The 20,628-nt window shown below is 41.8% G+C and overlaps 1 protein-coding gene across 2 annotated transcripts; it reads left to right on the forward strand.

Annotated features, from left to right (window-relative positions):
• The first annotated feature begins 1,516 nt into the window (after positions 1–1,516).
• pgat.L (Primordial germ cell-associated transcript protein L homeolog) lies at positions 1,517–9,305 on the forward strand. Of its 2 annotated transcripts, XM_018261687.2 has the most exons (3): positions 1,517–1,645; positions 3,996–4,242; positions 5,384–9,305. In XM_018261687.2, exon 3 carries the CDS (start codon positions 5,415–5,417, stop codon positions 6,294–6,296), a length of 882 nt encoding a protein of 293 aa, XP_018117176.1. In that variant the 5' UTR covers positions 1,517–1,645; positions 3,996–4,242; positions 5,384–5,414; the 3' UTR covers positions 6,297–9,305.
• Positions 9,306–20,628: the final 11,323 nt, after the last annotated feature.

Below are 20,628 nucleotides of genomic sequence, written 5' to 3' on the forward strand. Positions count from 1 at the left end.
GGCAAAAATAACTATTTGTGTTGTTACAATTAAACAGAATCAACTTAAGGTAGGAACTCCACGGGCAATTTTGTCGCGATCCGACGCGCTGCGCAAAAATGCAGGCGTCAAGTCGAATGCGACGGAAATAAGGTAAGAGATGGAAATGTCAGATGAGATCGCAGCGTTCATCCAACAAGACACGACTGTCGGATGCAGACGTGGGGGCGTTTGACGTTCCTGTTGCTCACCTTAATTTTGTCGCATCCGACTTGACGTCGTGCAGCGCGTCGGATCGCGCCGAAATCGCCCATGGAGTTCCTCCCTAAGTATTCGAGTTTTCCCCTCCTACCAGCCCACTATATGGTAAATTTCTATGGAACCATACAGCAGCCCCTCTGGCATTTGCCAGAATCCACAGATTGCCAGTCCGGGCCTACTTGGGAAGCAGGTGTCCGGCACATGAATCATAGCCGAGTAGGAGGCTTGGAAAATAACATTATTAACAAATAGGATTTCATTGCCATGTTTATTTTATCCATTGGTTTGATATAATAAGTCGAAAATCTGTAAAATTAGAATCTTCATTTGACTGATACCCTGTACTCAATTCCATGCTGTTTATACAGAGATGGCAGCGCACCTAATAAATAAATTAGCCACAAAGGGTGTGGATTTTATTTGTCAGAAGACAATGGAAGGAAAAAGTTAGCGAATTCTGCCACAGGCGTCAAAATGGCGAGTACTCCTATAAGTTAGATGCATCCCTTCTTCTCATACTTACATTTGCAAATGTAGCCTACCCAAGGGCGTGGCTTGATAAAGTAGTGATATGACTGTGGTGACACCGCTAAGATTTCCAGTAATTACAAACACAAGCAGAAAGTGAACCAAGATTTATGGGCTGAAATGATTTGGAAGTTAAAGGAGAATTCAACCCGTAATAAAAAAAAACCCTCCCCCATCCCTGGGTCTGGGTAGACCCCCCCTCGGTAGACCCCCCTCCCTCCTCCCCCCAGCCTACCTGCCCCCCCCCCAGGGCAAATGCCCCTAATTTCCGAGGCCACAATCTCCATATTCTAGTTGGGGGTAACAGTAGTTTTTCTCTTTTTTAAAAAATTGCCCCCTGCCAGCGCTAGGCTACCCGCACCGCTCGTTATGTGCATGCACGTGACGTCATAATTGAGTTACACGCATGTGCTCTGAACGACATGGCTGCTCCCGGTGCGAGTGTCCTAGTGGGGCCAATTTTTTTTAAAAAAAAAGCTACTGTTGGGGATATTTTTTGACTTTAAATGCAGAAAATATAAATGGTCAAAAATAACAAAATGTAATGCAATGCAGTTAACTCAACACTGGTATTTGATTTTAACAATAAAGGAAATTAAGAATCTGACATAATATATGGATATTTTGGAGCTCCCCATAGGTCCTTAAAGCCAGCATCCGAATCAGTTCTCAAAATGCCCTTATATGTTAGGGGTGCGACACTAGCCCTTTAAACCATGACTCCTACACAATCTACATACTAAATTGCTAATTAGACATCAATGTTGATGCACTGTGCACATCTTCACAATAACCAGTGCAGCCTGCAGCCTGTGTCTGAATGAATCCTCCTTTTGCTGCTGAGAATGAGAATTTTAGATGTGTTCAAATTTAAAGGGTGAGTTGGCAACTTTATTTTATGTAATTTGAGTGTATACCCACTGGTGGTGTTTAATGAGCTTGCCATGTGTTGCTATGTTCCATCATAGAAGAACTAGATCAGCTTGTGGGTATAAACCTTATATATGTGATATTACACCTGTTTGGTGAATCTGCCCCTATAGTCCTGTTAAATGATATCAATATAATATGGTACAGTCCCTGCAGGCCAGAGTTACACCAATCAGAGTTACACCATACCTTTTAGCTTTAATGAATGCTGGAGGTAAAGTAACGTTCAACTGCTGCTAGGCTGATTAGTTATAGCTACAAAACTATGCTGCTTAATATTTAAAACCAAGCAATTCCTATAGAAATCTGCAGAGCACAACATAATGTTAAGTGAGGATATATATATATATTTTTTTTTCAGTTTGCTTCAAGGTGACATTAGCAACACAGACATCACATATTTATAATAACTAGGGATGAGTGAATCTGTCCTGTTGTGCTTCGCAGAAAAATTTGCGAAAGGACGAAAAATTCACAACTTTTTTTTTGTTGTGTGTCTAACTACGTTACATTTTTGTGGCGCCATTTTTGTGGCTGCTTTGAGAAGGCAAAATCACATGCATTTTTTGCTCAGTTTACTGCTTCGCGCGTGTCCAACATTGACAGAGGACTCCTAACCACTAAACTGCTTTCTCAATAGAAAAAAGGCTCCTATGTTGCCAGTTTTTTAAAAACGTCTGTGATTTTTCATAATACCTCTGGTAATAGTATCTACTACTATAACATTATGTTGCAGTTCAACCAAAAAGTATCCGGTGTAGTTTATATATAACTTCTAGCTTACAAACACAGGCACGACTAATAAGCAATCTGACCTCCAACAGATAATATCTGGGTGTATCCCACATGAAGGGGCAGATTTATCAAAGGTCGAAGTGACAATTAGAATTAAAAAAATTAGAATTTCGAGTTCATTTTTGTGTACTTCGACTAGGGAATAGTTCAAATGCTATGCTAGTTCGAATGCGTTATTACTTTGATTCGTACGATTAGAATTCAATCCGAAACGGACCTATTCGATCAAAAAATGGACCAAAAAAAAATTAAATTCATTTCGGTTGGTCTTTTTGAATTTCGAAGTTTTTCAAATTCGACCCTTGATAAATCTGCCCCTAAAATGAATAAACCATATATTTCTGTGTATGACATTATATAGACAGTGGGACGGCTCAGATCCATTGGCTGATGTGGAAGGAGAGGGGAAGGATAAAATGATGTACACATTTATCGCATGTTTCTTTTTTTGTCGTGGCATTGTCGCAAAGTTCAAGGGGAATCTGCACAAGGAGAAAATTCCGCTCATCACTAATAGCAACTCTTCATGACCGTATATGCTTGGCTCCAGCATAAACCTTCATAAACCCCACTAGTTGCTTCCTGCAGCTGGATTGTGGCACATAGCAGTTGAGGTTGAAAAAAGACACCTCCTGGATTTCCATTCTGATCCAACTAACAGAATCTGATTGTATAGTGTGCACATACCCAGCAGAGCGCCATAGAAACCAATTGATGAGCTTCTTCCTTTCTCATTTGTAGGACCCACCTAATAGTTCAGGATAAAATCTGATGGAAGTCTGGAAGGACCAGGGTTTTTTTTGGATAAGGGGTATTTCTAATTTGGATCTTCATACTTTTAAGTCTAATAAAAGATCATTTAAATATGAATTAAACCCAATATTCTTGTTTAGCCTATACTGAGAATAATCTATATCTTAGCTGGGATCAAGTACAAGGCACTTTTAGGGCAGAGACACACCCTGCAATTGGGGGAGATTAGTCGCCCGGTGACAAATCTCCTCTTCTTCGGGGCAACTATTCTCCCCAAACTGCCTCTCCTGCCTTCCCGCCGGCTAGAATGAGAATCGTGGCAGGACAGCACTCTTGAGCGCCTCGTTTTCTAAAATTGTCTGAAGTTTCCTTGTGCGGCAACTTCAGAAAACGAATCACTCCGAGTGCCATTCGGCCAGTGATTTTCATTCTAGCGGGCGGAACGGCAGGGGAGGCAGTTAGGGGAGATTAGACGCCCCAAAGAAGAGGAGATTTGTCGCCAGGCGACTAATCTCCCCAAGAAAACATATTTTAAATTATTTGTTTAAAATTGAGTCAATGGGAGATGGCTTTGCCATAATTTGGAGCTTTCTGAAAACATGATATCATTAAGGGGGGGGGTCAACCTCTAACCTTCCACTTTAAATAAAAGAAATGCATTATACACTGGCACAATAAGAAATTGTAATCATTTTGCTGCCTATGTTTGACAGCAGATATTCCCAATTGCCCCTTGTTTTGCCTAATAGTGACATCCACTGAATTTGCCGGTACATTTAAGGCTCGAGAGATGACAGATGGGAAACGCTCACTGCTTTAACAACATTATATGGACAGGGCTGAGCCATCCTATGCTCCACTGCTGTGAAGATCAGATCCCCATAGTGACACCCAACAGTACAAGTAACTGAGTACACTGTGCACCACCTGCATGAAAACAGGGAGCACATCCAGAAATTACTTTCGGGAATCCTGCTTACTCTTCTTACTAAACTGGTATTATAAACTGCATTATTATTCAATAAATTGTTAAATGGGCAGTTCTTCTTTTGGTATAATTTAAATGGGCAGCATATCATATGGTTGTGCCTTACTTTATAAATAACACCAACCAGAGTGTCCTCTAATGTGGAGCATCCAAATGGAATTTTAATTTGGGGTCCCACTGTTTAGGAGACCCTAGTTATGGTGGACTCCTTTCTGCCCTATGCCAAAACCAGATCTGAAGCTGAAAGGAGCACACTTCTGAGTTGTCTTGTACAGTATGTGGGCTCATTTAGTAACACTGACCAACTGACCAACAGTTTTTTTTACAGATTTTCTATTGCTGTTGTTTTCAAATTGGTTATAGAGGCATTGCAGGCATGAGACACGGATATCCAACTGCAGCAGACAATGCACCTCCCACAGAGGCTTAAATAGGACATTTTAGCTCTTTTTTCCCAACAGTGAGTCACTAGCTTCTACCAAGAAAGGGGTTGAGGCACCACCAGACAGACAATGAGACAGTAGGGGATTGCTGAGATCTGTGTCCAGACGAGGCGCATTGCCCTTAGATTGTAATGTAGAGTTGAGCCCTTCTAAAAATATATATGGATACTCCTGATAAATTGATCGTATCCCCATATATAAAAAGAGGTCCAGTTGTCAAGTATTCTGCTTGGTAACCAAACCAATACACAATTGTATCCGCTTGTTTAGCCGGGTCACTAAATAACCCGGATCTATGAACAACCAAATGGTGGACCACAGTGGGCTGGCCAGATCATTAGGACCATTAAAAAGACCCATGTAGACTGTTGATTATGGATTGTATCAATGACCCAATACAATCCGTTATCATGGGATTTTCCACCTGGCACAATCAATAACTTACCAAAAATGTCCTATTTTTAAGTCCCTAAATGGGCCTACAGGCTATTGATTCAATTAAAAATGGCTAGTATCTATCTATGAATGGCCATCCACTCCTATAAATATGGGGTTGTTCTTTTATTTACTTTTTCCAGTTCTTCTATATCTATTTTTTGTAGATGTGACAAGTTCTACTAAGAATCACCATGAAACACAATAACGATGTATAGGCGCCATATAACAGCAGTGACATACTTTGATCATTTGAACCTTTTTTCCTTAGCTTTCAGGATAGCCCAGACTAGAGAATCTCTATGGCTTTGAAGGCAGAAGACTCTTTTGATATTTACTCCCAGTTGATCCAGAGCTTCTGCAGATATGCTGAGAACACTACCGTTTCAGAAAGCCAATCCCCAGCTTTCAATGCACAAAAGGAATTCCAAACTTGTCAAGACCATGCATGCTGTACACACTCTGAAGCCCATACGCACATTTTGATGCAGCAGTGGCAGCTCTTAGAAGAACAGTGGGAGTACATTGACCATCTGAAGACTGATGTAGCAGCCCTGAAACAGTTGCTGCATGGTTTCATGAACTCATTAAGTGGCACTGACAGTGGCATGGAGGGTACAAATCATTTTCTTCCTCCCCACCAAAACCCAACTTTGCTTAAAGATGAGGAAATTGTTGCAAGTGCTCTAAACAGGCCAAGCGTTGATATCAATGGATTTGAAGAGAACATCACTACAGGTGCCCAAATCCATGCAGCATTTACCAAAAGCCCCAAAAAGATGCCTGCCACAAGCACTCCACGGAAATCTGAAGTTCTGTGGAGCTGCAGTCCGACCCTCGCTACAGATGGCTATTTTATGCTTCCTGACATTATCCTAAATCCCCTGGATGGAAAGAAGCTAGTTTCCATGCTGCGCAGCTCCAACTACGAGCCACATCGTTTTGCAGAGCTTCTGTTTCAACATCACGTTCCCCATTCCCTCTTCCAACTGTGGGCTAACAAAGTGAACTTTGATGGTTCCAGAGGGAAACTTGGCCTGCCCAGAAACCTAATGATAGACATCTTGCACCAAACATCCAAAAGGTTTGTCTTGGGCCCAAAGGAGAAACGGAAGATTAAGACAAGGTTGAATTTGATGTTGAGGACACGTCAGGATAGAGCTTGGTGGGATGTTGGCCTGTAGGCCAAAGGTTTAAGTTTTTGTTAAGATTTTGACTGTTTTAAGTAGAGTTTTATAAATGGTTTGCTGTGTCCGATGTAATGCACTAATTTGCACAAATGCACTTGACTGGTAAGATACCTGTCATGCACCAGATGTTATATCACATAGCAGAGCAGCAGGTTAGGAGTGGGTTTATTCACCGCTTTTTGTTTTGTTTTTTACTAATTCCTTTCCAGCACCAAGATCACAGATTGAATCAAACACTGATCTGTAGCATGCACTAATGTGTTGAGGAGTGATAAGACTTTCACGCACTGGGTGTTGTATCACATAACAAAGCAGATTGCGAGGAATGGTTTCATGCACAGCTTTTGTTTTGGACTGATTTACTTATTCTTTCCACTGCCACAGCCTATGTTAAGCACATGTGTATGTTCTGTATAATGCACTGATTTGCACAAAGGCACTTTGGAGTTATTGGAGTGATTGATACGTTTCCCTTCCTGCACCAGACACTGTTTCATATAACACAAAACTCTAGACTTTGCACACTCCGTGAATACACAATCCACATGCACCAATTATTCCTAGAGAAGAGGATTAAGCATATACCCCTATATGTAATAGAAGGCACTAAATTTGCCCAGGAGCAGTAACCCATGGCAACCAATAAGATGCTTGCATTTAAATTGGTGACTAGTGAATTCTACCTGCTGGTTGGTTGCTATAGGTTTCTGCCCCTGGGCAAACTTAGTGGCTTTTATTACATAACCCCATTAGACTGGTAATATGATAAATACTATGCAAAAGAAGGGATGGTGCTACATGTTTTTTAATGGCCATGTCTCTTGCTGAGTAGTTGTTTTAACACAGAACAGAACCCAAGTGTTTTATTAATGTCTATCCTTTCTTTTAAACACGTCCCTATTGCCAAAATGGTTATTTTGGCAATAGAGAGAACAGGGGGATTATTTCACATATGTTAAGACACAAGTCTCAAGTTCATTCATTTTAAGCTTGAAAGTTAAAAGTGCCACATTGGGCAGTGTTCTCTCGCCTTATATTATGTCATCAGCCCTTTATGCTTCTGATGGGAAGGTAACGGCACATACTGAAATGTCATATCCCTGAAATACTCATAGTGCAGGGCCTTCATGGTGACACAATTATTAGCATTGGTATCTTGTAATATTGTAGCAATGGGCTGCATAGTGATACAGTGGTTTGAATTTTTATGAGGCACTTTCTTCAGCCCCCCTGGGTGTTAGAAAACCTCAGCCTCCATGGAAGTGAAAGTTAAGGGCATCAACAATCACCACCATTGGTCATAGCCTGAGAGGTGAAAACCAGAAGCATTATCTTTGTAAACATGAATAGGAGAGACAGCAGAAAAGAAGGAAAGATTCATCATTGTCTTTTTTTAGTCTTTGTTACAACCTGTAGGTACTGTCTGCCTTATCTTATGTTCTGAAGGTTATCAGTAATGACAGGCCCTAGGAACCAGCTTGTGTATTACATTCCATCGTATCTAGTGGTGATCATGATCATCATTCTGCTGGACAGGCCGTATCTACAAGATACTCCACCACAGGCCGTCTGGGACATGGAAACGCTAAAAAAAGAAGTAAAAGCTCACATGGTAGAGATTCATACGCAGTTATTGGGCAACAGCTTGGTCCTGATGGCTGAAACAGGTGGAAATATGCATAAGAGCAGTAAACCATATAAACCCTAGACATATGCTTTATCTAGCCTAGAGAAATTGACCGGTTGATTGGTCAGTCACCATCAATTTCTGATGGAGTGAGAACTTACACTTCCTTTAGGGGCCTAGAGTATCTATGGTTTATATGAAAACAACAGGCCTAGCAGAGTGAATGCCTTCTATCAGGTCCAGGTACTGAAACAGAGCTTGCGTAATTTAGTGATGTCATCATATGATGTCATTGCCCTCTGAGAGCTCCTGACATGTCTAATGGGTTTTAAAGATACAGATCATTGTTGATTTGATAAAACACCACTACCACCCTCTTCCTGTGCACAAATTTGTGTCTCTTTAAGTTATTATATAAATGGCGATCCCCAAGTAGTGATATTGGTGGTATGTAGATGCAGAGCATCTCGTTCAGGTTCTCTGCTAAGGCTGCCCGTCCTTGTCCATTCCCTCCTTCTCCAGTCCCATGACCATCAAGAATGTAACGATGGATACAGCAGACCCAGCTGGGGGTTAGTAGAGGCAAGCAGAATTATAGGGGAGGGGGGGCTGGTGGTGGTGGTGGCTCTGATTGTTCAATTTTACTATTTGTGGGCAAAATAGATAGTGTTCTTTAAGGTTTTGGGCAAAGCCCATTTTCTTTCCCATTTATCTTGCCAAGTTACAGTAAGTTGTCTCACAGTGCCTGGCATATAAGCTGTAGGAAAGAGATTTGTGAGCAAGGGTTTGCACCCCTGGACTTTTCATGTGCATGCCAGGTGGTACATTCCAATGTATGCCATGATACTTCTTGATTTTTATTTTATTGGTTCCATTTTTCCCTGCAGGTCTGTACCAATGTAGACCAGTGATGAATGCATAAGAAATGGGTTGACTGAATTCTGTCCCCTGGGTATAGAGCCACAGGAATGAGAGCAATTAACACAAGTAATTCCATAGGGAAGAATATGCTGGCGCACAACATAAGGGCAGTTGTATGAGGAAAAGCTCCTGGGTGGCAGTTACTATGTTTGATCCTGCTTTATTCTGGTAGTTTCTCCTTTAAAAAGTGCAGTAACCTCTGCCTGTGGTGCTGCCTCAGTCACTTAATTATGTTGTGTGAAGTTCTGCAGAAGTCATTAAAAAAACCCCAGAAAAATAGCATCTAGTGGGTGAAAAACAGAGCATCAAGCTGAGCAGCGGATTCCCTTTAGAGTAAGAAAGCAAAGTCTGAAAAGTTGACCCGTAATAATTGATAGCGTAATTATCACTTGTTTATTCAAATGCTGTACATCCTAGTCTTCTTTTACCATAATAAAGAACATACAGACATGGGATTTAATACCTGGAAATGTATTTATTCAGAAATCGCGCAATGCCATTTTTTGTAGCACTCTTTTTTTATTTATTTTTTATTTATTTTTTTCCAAGTGACCTGAGTAAAAATAACATGTTAAAATATTGGCAGTTTTCTACTACACGTATGGGACCTGTTATCTAGAATGCTCAGGACCTGGGGATAACGGATCTTTCTGTAATTTGGATCTTTTTTTGCATCTTTATAGGTCTACTGGAAAATCATATATACATTACATAAACCCAATAGGCTGTTTTTTAGAGACGGAACTAGGTGGGGGCGGGTCCTGGTGCGGCCGGGCCCCGCCCCCCACCCGCTTCCGTGCGGCGCTGCAGTTGGGCACGTGACTGCCGGGGGGCCCTGCGGGGGTGCGGGCCCTGGCCCAATTGCACCGGTAGTTACGCCACTGCTGGTTTTGCTTCCCATAAGGATTAATTATATCTTAGTTGGGATCAAGTACAAGCTCCTGTTTTATTATTACAGAGAAAAAGGAAATAATTTTAAAAAATTTGGATTAGTTGATTATAATGGAGTCTATGAGAGATGACCTTTCCGTAATTCGGAGCTTATTGGATAATGGGTTTCCAGATAACAGATCTCATTCCTGTACTAGTAACGGACTTTCAGCTCACTGACTCTTTGAGTTGCCATGCTAGCAGTTCATGGGCTCATGGAATATTCACATATTGGCTCCATTGAGTCACTGCTCTGCATATTGCTCTCTTTTAGCACAGTTCTTGTTCGCTATATGTCATGGACCCAATGCTCTCACTTGGGAAAGACACTTATGTTGCTACAACTTGGAGATAAAACTTTGGATTAGATTAGCTGCTGGCGTCCAATTAGGGATGCATCGAATCCACTAGTTTGGATTCAGCCAAACCCCCGAATCCTTCACAAAGGTTTCGGCTGAATCCGAATCCTAATTTGCATATGAAAATTACAGGGTGGGAAGGGTAAAACATTTTTTACTTGCTTGTTTTGAGACAAAAAGTCACGCCATTTCCCGACTTGCCCCTAATTTGCATATGCAAATTAGGTTTCAGATTCCTTTCAGCCGGGCAGAAGCTCTCGGCCGAATCCGAATCATCATGCCTAAAAAACGCCAAATCCCGAATCAAATCCTGGATTTTGTGCATCCCTAGTGTCCGTGCATGGAATCTTGAACAAGGTGGGAGCACTGAGGATCCATTGCCCCAGGCACAGCAGGAATGATCATGGGCCTTTATGGGTGCATTTTATAGCCCCTTACTGCTCTTGCACTTGTCCCTGGGGCAATGGTAAATGGGGCCATTTACAGATCCACAATTTTCGTGGATTCTCCTGGCAAAGTTCGAGATGGGGCCAGTGAGCATATAATACAAACAGGGGCCCACTGGGACTGCTGCTGTCTAGGGCCCCCTACCCCCCCTTCCTGCGGCGGCGCCGCGCTTTCCTCTGCAGCCTGCCGGCTAAGGTGTTTTTTTTTTGTTTTTTTTCTTTATCACTCACGATTGGGGTCTGGCCCGTGGGGGCCCATGAGGGTCCTGGTGTCCCACCGGGCCAGTCCGACCCTGAATACAAACGCCACCACTGTATCATACATGGAAGCAGATGGACAAAGTCACATAGATTTCTGGAATTTTTATTTTAATATTTGTTGCCTTCCTCTGGATCAACTAGCAGTTAGGCAGGTTAAAATAGAGTTAAAAGGTTGAACGTGATGGACGTGTGTCTTTTTTCAACCTAATTTACTACTAATTACTTGTATGTTTCTGATTCATAAAAATTTTAAACCTGTCACAAGGTCCCCCCAATTGTACAAAATAACTACTCCGAGATGTGTCTGTTCAGTGGCACAAAATGCACAATTATAATGGCTTAATTATCCGACTGACAACACAGGCTGTAACGAGTGCCCTGCTGAACTTGAGATCACTGTGTCTTATATGAAATTTCACATCCGCTTAAATAAAAGGAAGTTGTGACCTTGGGGTTTGGATGTTCATGTTGCCCCCGTCATTGAACAGAGACTTGAACCTACAAGAGCTGTGCTTGTTATATGGAATATAATATATATTATACAGAATCGCTATTGTACTGACAGCAATGTAAAAAATCCTAATGGGGCAGCAGTGCATGTCATTAGGCTGCTAGGTAATGCCATAAAAGGTACAGGTTGCCAAGGTCTAGTTGTCCCTAGCAACCTTGTATCTGCCTGTGAATGTTGCCTGCTGATTGGCTGCTATAGGCCTGGAGCAAATGTTGACTCTCCAGGTATGAAATCCCTATATCGGAGTATTATTCTTTTAAAAGTTTGTTTTAGGCGTGTTTCTATGGCAATGTGCTCTGTGATTAACAGAGAGATTAAAAATACTTGGTTGCTATGGCTGCATGGTAACTTGGTGAGGTTTCCCGGAGCTCCCTCCCCCTGCATTTTATATCGCACTTTAATTATATTTCCTTGGAACGTGTGCTTTGTCAGTACCCATTGTGGCATCAACTTGGGGGAAAAGGCGCAGACTAAATGGACTTTTTACAAACAGAACCAGAGACAAATATGCATCTGGTTAGTATTTTAAACCTCTTAATTGCACTAATAAAGGTATGAGATCAATTATCTGGAAACACGTTACCCAAAAAGCTCCAAATTACAGGGAAACCGTCTCCCATAGACTCCATTTTATCCAATTAATAAAATTTTTAAAAAAAATTTAATTTTCTCTGTAATAATAAAACAGCTTGTACTTGATCCCAACTAAGCTATAATTAATCCTTATTGGAAGCAACACCAGCCTATTGGGTTTATTTAATGTTTAATTTTATTTTCTACTGGACTTAAGGGATGAAGATCCAGAAAGCCCCGTTATTCAGAAACACCCAGGTCCCAGGCATTCTGTATAACCTGTAGTATCATTCACAAAGGACAAACAGCCATTTTTGGGAACATCAGGACAAAGTGTTTGCGTAAAAATACAGGAAAACATAATATAATTGAAAAGCATCCACTGAAATGCATTATAAATTCTACCAGGGAGGTTTTGTGAGCTGTAATTAAGAAATTAATGAAGGACAATTGGGACATTCTACTGTATATAAAAACAGAAACTTATGTATTTTGCCTCAAACCCACCCAACCCCCAATGTTATTTTTTTTTCTTTTTTAGTCCAAACTCTCCGTCGTTTCAGTTTCTCATTTAAGAGTAACTAGCATTCCCTTTGCTTTTTTTGTGCAAGTAATATGGTTTATTGAGTACTAGTTGTTAGCAGCAAGGCTCTTCTTGCCTTCCAGTGTGGAATGAAAGGGAGGAATCCCTAAGGTGAACATCTGAAATGGCAGAGTGTACAGTGGGTTACATCAATCAGGGGAATGGAGCAGAGATCTGAAGCTTAAAAGTGTAACATTAATTAAGTTCATGTTTTGCCTGACTTCAGATCATGGTTGGGTCTCTTTCAATCTATTCATTGCTGCTGGCACTAACCTCCCTGCTAAATCTCATTATCCTTCACTTGACAACAGGTACTTCTCTGCCTTCCATGATTAACTTTTATTTTCCTACACAGAGGTATTTAACTGATCACATTTTTATTACAAAATATCTGATATACTGAGATAACTTGCTAGAATCACCATGTTAACTTACTATACCTGCTATCCCACAGTCACACTCCCTTCCCAGAGACTATTATTCCATTGTTACTATAGGCACCATCTCTCCCTACTATACCTGCTATCCCACAGTCACACTCCCTTCCCAGAGACTATAATCCACTGTTACTATAGACACCATCTCTCCCTACTATACCTGCTATCCCACAGTCCCTTCCCAGAGACTATAATCCACTGTTACTATAGGCACCATCTCTCCCTACTATACCTGCTATCCCACAGTCACACTCCCTTCCCAGAGACTATAATCCACTGTTACTATAGGCACCATCTCTCCCTACTATACCTGCTATCCCACAGTCACACTCCCTTCCCAGAGACTATTATCCCACTGTTACTATAGGCACCATCTCTCCCTACTATACCTGATATCCCACAGTCACACTCCCTTCCCAGAGACTATTATCCCACTGTTACTATAGGCATCATCTCTCCCTACTATACCTGCTATCCCACAGTCATACTCCCTTCCCAGAGACTATTATCCCACTGTTACTATAGCCACCATCTCTCTCTACTATACCTGCTATCCCACAGTCACACTCCCTTCCCATAGACTATTATCCCACTGTTACTATAGCCACCATCTCTCCCTACTATACCTGCTATCCCACAGTCACAGTCCCTTCCCAGAGACTATTATCCCACTGTTACTATAGGCACCATCTCTCCCTACTATACCTGCTATCCCACAGCCACGGTCCCTTCCCAGAGAATATTATCCCACTGTTACTATAGGCACCATCTCTCCCTACTATACCTGCTATCCCACAGTCACACTCCCTTCCCAGAGACTATTATCCCACTGTTACTATAGGCACCATCTCTCCCTACTATACCTGCTATCCCACAGTCACACTCTCTTCCCAGAGACTATTATCCCACTGTTACTATAGGCATAATCTCTCCCTACTATACCTGCTATCCCACAGTCATACTCCCTTCCCAGAGACTATTATCCTACTGTTACTATAGGCACCATCTCTCTCTACTATACCTGCTATCCCACAGTCACACTCCCTTCCCAGAGACTATTATCCCACTGTTACTATAGGCACCATCTCTCCCTACTATACCTGCTATCCCACAGTCACACTCCCTTCCCAGAGACTATTATCCCACTGTTACTATAGGCACCATCTCTCCCTACTATACCTGCTATCCCACAGTCACACTCTCTTCCCAGAGACTATTATCCCACTGTTACTATAGGCATCATCTCTCCCTACTATACCTGCTATCCCACAGTCATACTCCCTTCCCAGAGACTATTATCCTACTGTTACTATAGGCACCATCTCTCTCTACTATACCTGCTATCCCACAGTCACACTCCCTTCCCAGAGACTATTATTCCATTGTTACTATAGACACCATCTCTCCCTACTATACCTGCTATCCCACAGTCCCTTCCCAGAGACTATAATCCACTGTTACTATAGGCACCATCTCTCCCTACTATACCTGCTATCCCACAGTCACACTCCCTGTCCAGAGACTATTATCCCACTGTTACTATAGGCACCATCTCTCCCTACTATACCTGCTATCCCACAGTCACACTCCCTTCCCAGACACTATTATCCACTGTTACTATAGACACCATCTCTCCCTACTATACCTGCTATCCCACAGTCACAGTCCCTTCCCAGAGACTATTATCCCACTGTTACTATAGGCACCATCTCTCCCTACTATACCTGCTATCCCACAGCCACACTCCCTTCCCAGAGACTATTATCCCACTGTTACTATAGGCACCATCTCTCCCTACTATACCTGCTATCCCACAGTCACACTCCCTTCCCAGAGACTATTATTCCATTGTTACTATAGACACCATCTCTCCCTACTATACCTGCTATCCCACAGTCCCTTCCCAGAGACTATAATCCACTGTTACTATAGCCACCATCTCTCTCTACTATCCCTGCTATCCCACAGTCACACTCCCTTCCCAGAGACTATTATCCCACTGTTACTATAGGCACCACCTCTCCCTACTATACCTGCTATCCCACAGTCACACTCCCTTCCCAGACACTATTATCCACTGTTACTATAGACACCATCTCTCCCTACTATACCTGCTATCCCACAGTCATACTCCCTTCCCAGAGACTATTCTCCCACTGTTACTATAGCCACCATCTCTCTCTACTATACTTGCTATCCCACAGTCACAGTCCCTTCCCAGAGACTATTATCCCACTGTTACTATAGGCACCATCTCTCCCTACTATACCTGCTATCCCACAGCCACACTCCCTTCCCAGAGACTATTATCCCACTGTTACTATAGGCACCATCTCTCCCTACTATACCTGCTATCCCACAGTCACACTCCCTTCCCAGAGACTATTATTCCATTGTTACTATAGACACCATCTCTCCCTACTATACCTGCTATCCCACAGTCCCTTCCCAGAGACTATAATCCACTGTTACTATAGCCACCATCTCTCTCTACTATCCCTGCTATCCCACAGTCACACTCCCTTCCCAGAGACTATTATCCCACTGTTACTATAGGCACCATCTCTCCCTACTATACCTGCTATCCCACAGTCACACTCCCTTCCCAGACACTATTATCCACTGTTACTATAGACACCATCTCTCCCTACTATACCTGCTATCCCACAGTCATACTCCCTTCCCAGAGACTATTCTCCCACTGTTACTATAGCCACCATCTCTCTCTACTATACCTGCTATCCCACAGTCACACTCCCTTCCCATAGACTATTATCCCACTGTTACTATAGCCACCATCTCTCCCTACTATACCTGCTATCCCACAGCCACAGTCCCTTCCCAGAGACTATTTCCCACTGTAACTATAGGCACTATCTCTCCCTACTATACCTGCTATCCCACAGTCACACTCCCTTCCCAGAGACTATTATCCCACTGTTACTATAGGCACCATCTCTCCCTACTATACCTGCTATCCCACAGTCACACTCCCTTCCCAGAGACTATTATCCCACTGTTACTATAGGCACCATCTCTCCCTACTATACCTGCTATCCCACAGTCACACTCCCTTCCCAGAGACTATTATCCCACTGTTACTATAGGCACCATCTCCTGCTATCCCACAGTCACACTCCCTTCCGACAAACCTTAATATCCACCGCTACTATAGGCACCATTGCAGTCAATGTGTTGTATGTAACTTTGATCTTTCAGGAATTCTGTATACCTACAACTGTTGCTTTGCAGCTAATTTGTACTTACACTCCCAAACTTTAAAAATGGGGGAAGAATTTACAAGAGCCCACACAATATATCAATATATATAATATAGATCACCCCCTACTTGGATGTCCCCAAATACAGTTCTGAACACATGGACGTGGGCAGTAAAGCAACATGACCAATTCTGCAGCACTGGGAATACTAATAGTGGCCACCTTCCTTCATCCCAAATCATGCGTGAATACTCAATTTCAGCCATGTCAATCAGAGGCTCTTCTGGAGCAGTAATTACCTACAGATCAGGCAGTGTATGTCAGTTTGTTAGCGAGTGAGTACAAAGAAATCCCCAGCCTCTCTACATCTAGTGCCGACTTCTGAATAAAAAATCAAGTCTCTGTGATTTCAGAATGTCGGGCTCTTTATGGAGCACCTTAACTCAGTGATAGCAAGTAATGCAGACTCGACATTAGTTTGACAGCAGTGAAGCACTTATGCAAATGGCTGCGTAGGCTTGCACTCACAGCGTCTCTGCCACGCAGGGATCCCTTATTTTTAACACATCTTAACAGTCACCCACAAAACAAGGACAAGAAGAAAATTAGAATTTTGTTTCCCTGTGAAATAAAAAAAAAGGTTTTCAATTTTTAAAAAATATAATATTCATCTAAAAATATATTTTTATATATTATTAAATATATTAAACTGCCAACAAATGATTTTGCATAGGGAATTGATGGAGTGGGATTATGACTTCATACAGCACATCATTATAGTGAGGAGCAGATGACATTTGTGCACTTGGTTATCGATTTTGTGGGTTAAACCGGAAAAAAATAACAAACGATACTAATTGATAAGTTTTTCTTTATTAGAATCATTTATTGTAAGGTTTTTGAAGGTGAATGTTGCACATGGCTTGCTATATCCAGTAGAGAGGAGTTAAATTTAATAATAATAATAACAATAATAAGCAACATTGTAACTTGCTAATCTGGTGTTATCAGTTTATTTTAAAACTTCCAACATAGTTTCAATTCGGACTACTGCAACAAATTAAGGGTATCCTTTTCTAAACTATACAACGAATTGAAACTGCATTATTTGGAGAGAAGTGTTATAGAGGTGTAGTAATTAATACAGTTACAAAACAAGGTTCTTTTCTTTCTTTCTCTCTTTTTCATGACATTTGTGCACTAACCAATCATCATACCCATGAAAATGTTTCTGAATTAGCCTCTCAGACATGTTTCCAAAAATATCTAGGGCATTCACCCCAAAACTTGTTCCATCTGAGCTGCAAGATGGGCTTCCAGGATTATCTTGGAGACCAAACAGGCATTTTCCCAAACTCTTTTCACCCAAGTCTGAGCGTTCCTAGTGGGACAGTCTGGGCCCACTGCCTGTAATTTGTACTTTGGTGGAACTGTTGGGTACGGTTGAGCTGAATGCAACGTATAGGGGCAAATTCACTAAAGCACGAAGCGGCTAACGCTAGCGCAAATTTGCCAGTGTGATATCATCTCATTACTTCGCCGATTTACTAACAGGAGCTGGCGTAAATTCGCTAGCGAAGTGGACCTACTCTAGCGCTACTTTGCACCCTTACGCCAGGCGAAGTTGCGCTATGGCGAAGGGACGTAACTACGCTAATTCACTAACTTGCGCATTTTACTGAACTTGTGCCAGACTTGCCTTCGCCACCTCAGACCAGGTGAAGTGCAATAGAGTAGATAGGGCTTGCTTCAAAAAAAGTTGAATTTTTTTCTAAGTCCCAAAAAACGCTGGCGTCTTTTACTTTTTTAAGGGTGATAGGCTGAAAAAGATCATAAATTTTTTTGGGGGTACCCTCCTTCCCCCCTACATTTCCTAACATATGGCACCTAAACTATACAGTGGGCACATGTATAGGGCAAATTAACAACTCTATTTTATTTAATGAAGGTTTCCCAGGCTTGTGTAGTGTAATGTATTTGCTGCTACAAATACTTCCATTGTACGTTAACTTGGCACCGTATGCAAATTAGGCATCACTAGTGTAACTTTGCTGTGCCTGACGAATTAACGCTAGCGCAACGTCGCTACCTTTCGCCTCCCTGAGCGCAACTTCGGATTTTAGTGATTTAGCGGCGTCCTGGCGAAGTGCAGGGAAGCCTGCGGTAGCGCAACTCCGCAGGTTAGTGAATTTGCCCCTTAGTGATTTGTTTAGGTTGGTTGTGGCCACAGGAACCAAGTTCCTGAGAAACACTGTACTAGCTAATTAGGGGGTTATTTACTAAACTCTGAATGCAAATATCTCGAAAAATTTGTGATTTTTCTTTATATAAAATCGGACTTTTAAAAAATCACAAATTTTTCGGAATTTTTAAATCCCGAGAATGAAAAGTCCCAATCAGAAAATCTGGCGTCTCAGACCTGTTGAGTTATCATAGAAGTCAATAAGAGAAGTCTCAATGATTTTTTGATGTGCGCTGGGTTTTTGTGCAATACCCCCGAAGTTTTTGGAGTTTTCGGGCAAAAAAGCATAAGAAATAGGAGTTTTCGGGTGAGAAATCCAAATAAAATTGTGAAAATCAAATTTTTTTCCTGCAAAGCAAATTTTTCGGGAAAATTTAATCAATAAGTGTAAAAAACCCTAGCGGATTTGATCGGAGTTTGTAGCAGAAAATGTTGAGATACAATCGACTTTGATAAATAATCTCCTGTATGTACAAGCTAGTGATGTGCAGGTTGAGTAAAATCCGACCCACACCCAACCCTAACCTGTCCTCCCTCAGCCCACGCCTGCCCGCCCTCGACTTCCAGGCTCCTCAACCTGCGCCTGCCACACCGATTACATCACAAATGGGGTGGGGCACATGTCTATAAAAAAGGAAGCCGTCAGTGCAAGGTGGTGGGCGGAGAGACCAGGAAGAAGATTCAAGGAAAATATTGAATCAATACAGCTCCAGACAGTAATTTTCAACTGCAATGTGTTTTATTCAGCAGTGAAGGCACACTACATGTTTTGGGCAGAGCCCTTTAAGCCCTTTATTTATATAATGATTGCATAGCAAGGCTTATTGACATACATTTGAGTATTTAGGCATCATATTTTCCATTGTGGGGCCAAACCTGTTTTTTATCCCTCTGACAACTCCGGGCGACTTTGGAAAACGAAGCGATCCGAGTGCCATCCCGCCGGTGATTTAGTCTTTAGCTGACGGGCAGCAGTTAAGGGAGATTAGTCGCCCCGAACAAGAGGCAATTTATCACCGGGCGACTAAATCTCCCCGAAATTGACATTGTGTCTCTGCTCTTAAAAGGAATGTTCTCTTGCGGTTATTTATCTTATATTTATTATCCAGCCCTGGTGATTGAAATACAACACAATTAGTTGCATACAAAGCAGGAGTGGTATTTTTGCCTCTTCCGATTCTCTGCCATAGAGATAAGGGCATTAATAATGAAAAACCCTCATTCTATGTCTTGAGTTGCATCCTGCCCGTGGTACAAGTAAGCAAGAAAGGTCAGGAGATCCCATAAGACTTTCATTATTTCAGTGGAAATGGGAGGAGGAGATGCTTCTATTTCCAGATATCCAAAGAGTACAGAACATACATGAAGCTTCATATTCCATTGGGGAGAGGTTTTAACGTGCACTAAAAAAAGAAATCTTAGATGACTATTTAACAAGAAACTCAATTTTCAAGATCAAGATGTAATATAATATTTGGAGATGATGGTGCCCAGTTACCACCTAACGTACACTGTCTGCCCTTTAAACATATAATTATTTATAGGTATGGGATCCATTATCCAGAAAGCTCCAAATTACAGGAAAGCCATCTCCCATAGACTCTATTTTATCCAAATAATCCAATTTTTTTTAAATGATTTCCTTTTTCTCTGTAATAATAAAACAGTAGCTTGTAATTGATCCCAACTAAGATATAATTAATCCTTATTGGAAGCAAAACCAGCCTATTGGGTTTATTTAATGTTTACTTGATTTTCTAATAGATGTATAAAGATCCATTATCTGGAAAACCCAAGGTTCCGAGCATTGTGGATAACAGGTCCCATACCTGTATTATGTTTTCATATGTTAATTTAGGACTACATAGAAGTTTTCCGACGCGCTGCAACAAAACGCCGGTGTCGAAAAGCATGCGACGGAAATTAATGCATTGTCCAATGAATGCATTGGATGGTGTTGCAGCGTTAATCCAACTCGACACAGCTGTCTGATGCAGACGACAGTTGTGTCGAGTCGGGTAACCGCTGTGACTTCATCCGGCATTTCCATTACTTACCTTATTTCCATCACATGCGAATTGACGCCGGCGTTATGTTGCAGTGCGTCGGATCGCGCCGAAAGTGTCCATGTAGTCCTACCCTTACAATAAAGGACTCATCTACTAACGTTGATACATGCACCAGCAGAAGTAGTAATAGCTTTTTCAAGGTAAGA

This window comes from Xenopus laevis, chromosome 5L (genome assembly GCF_017654675.1).
Source record: "Xenopus laevis strain J_2021 chromosome 5L, Xenopus_laevis_v10.1, whole genome shotgun sequence".
NCBI lineage: Eukaryota > Metazoa > Chordata > Amphibia > Anura > Pipidae > Xenopus > Xenopus laevis.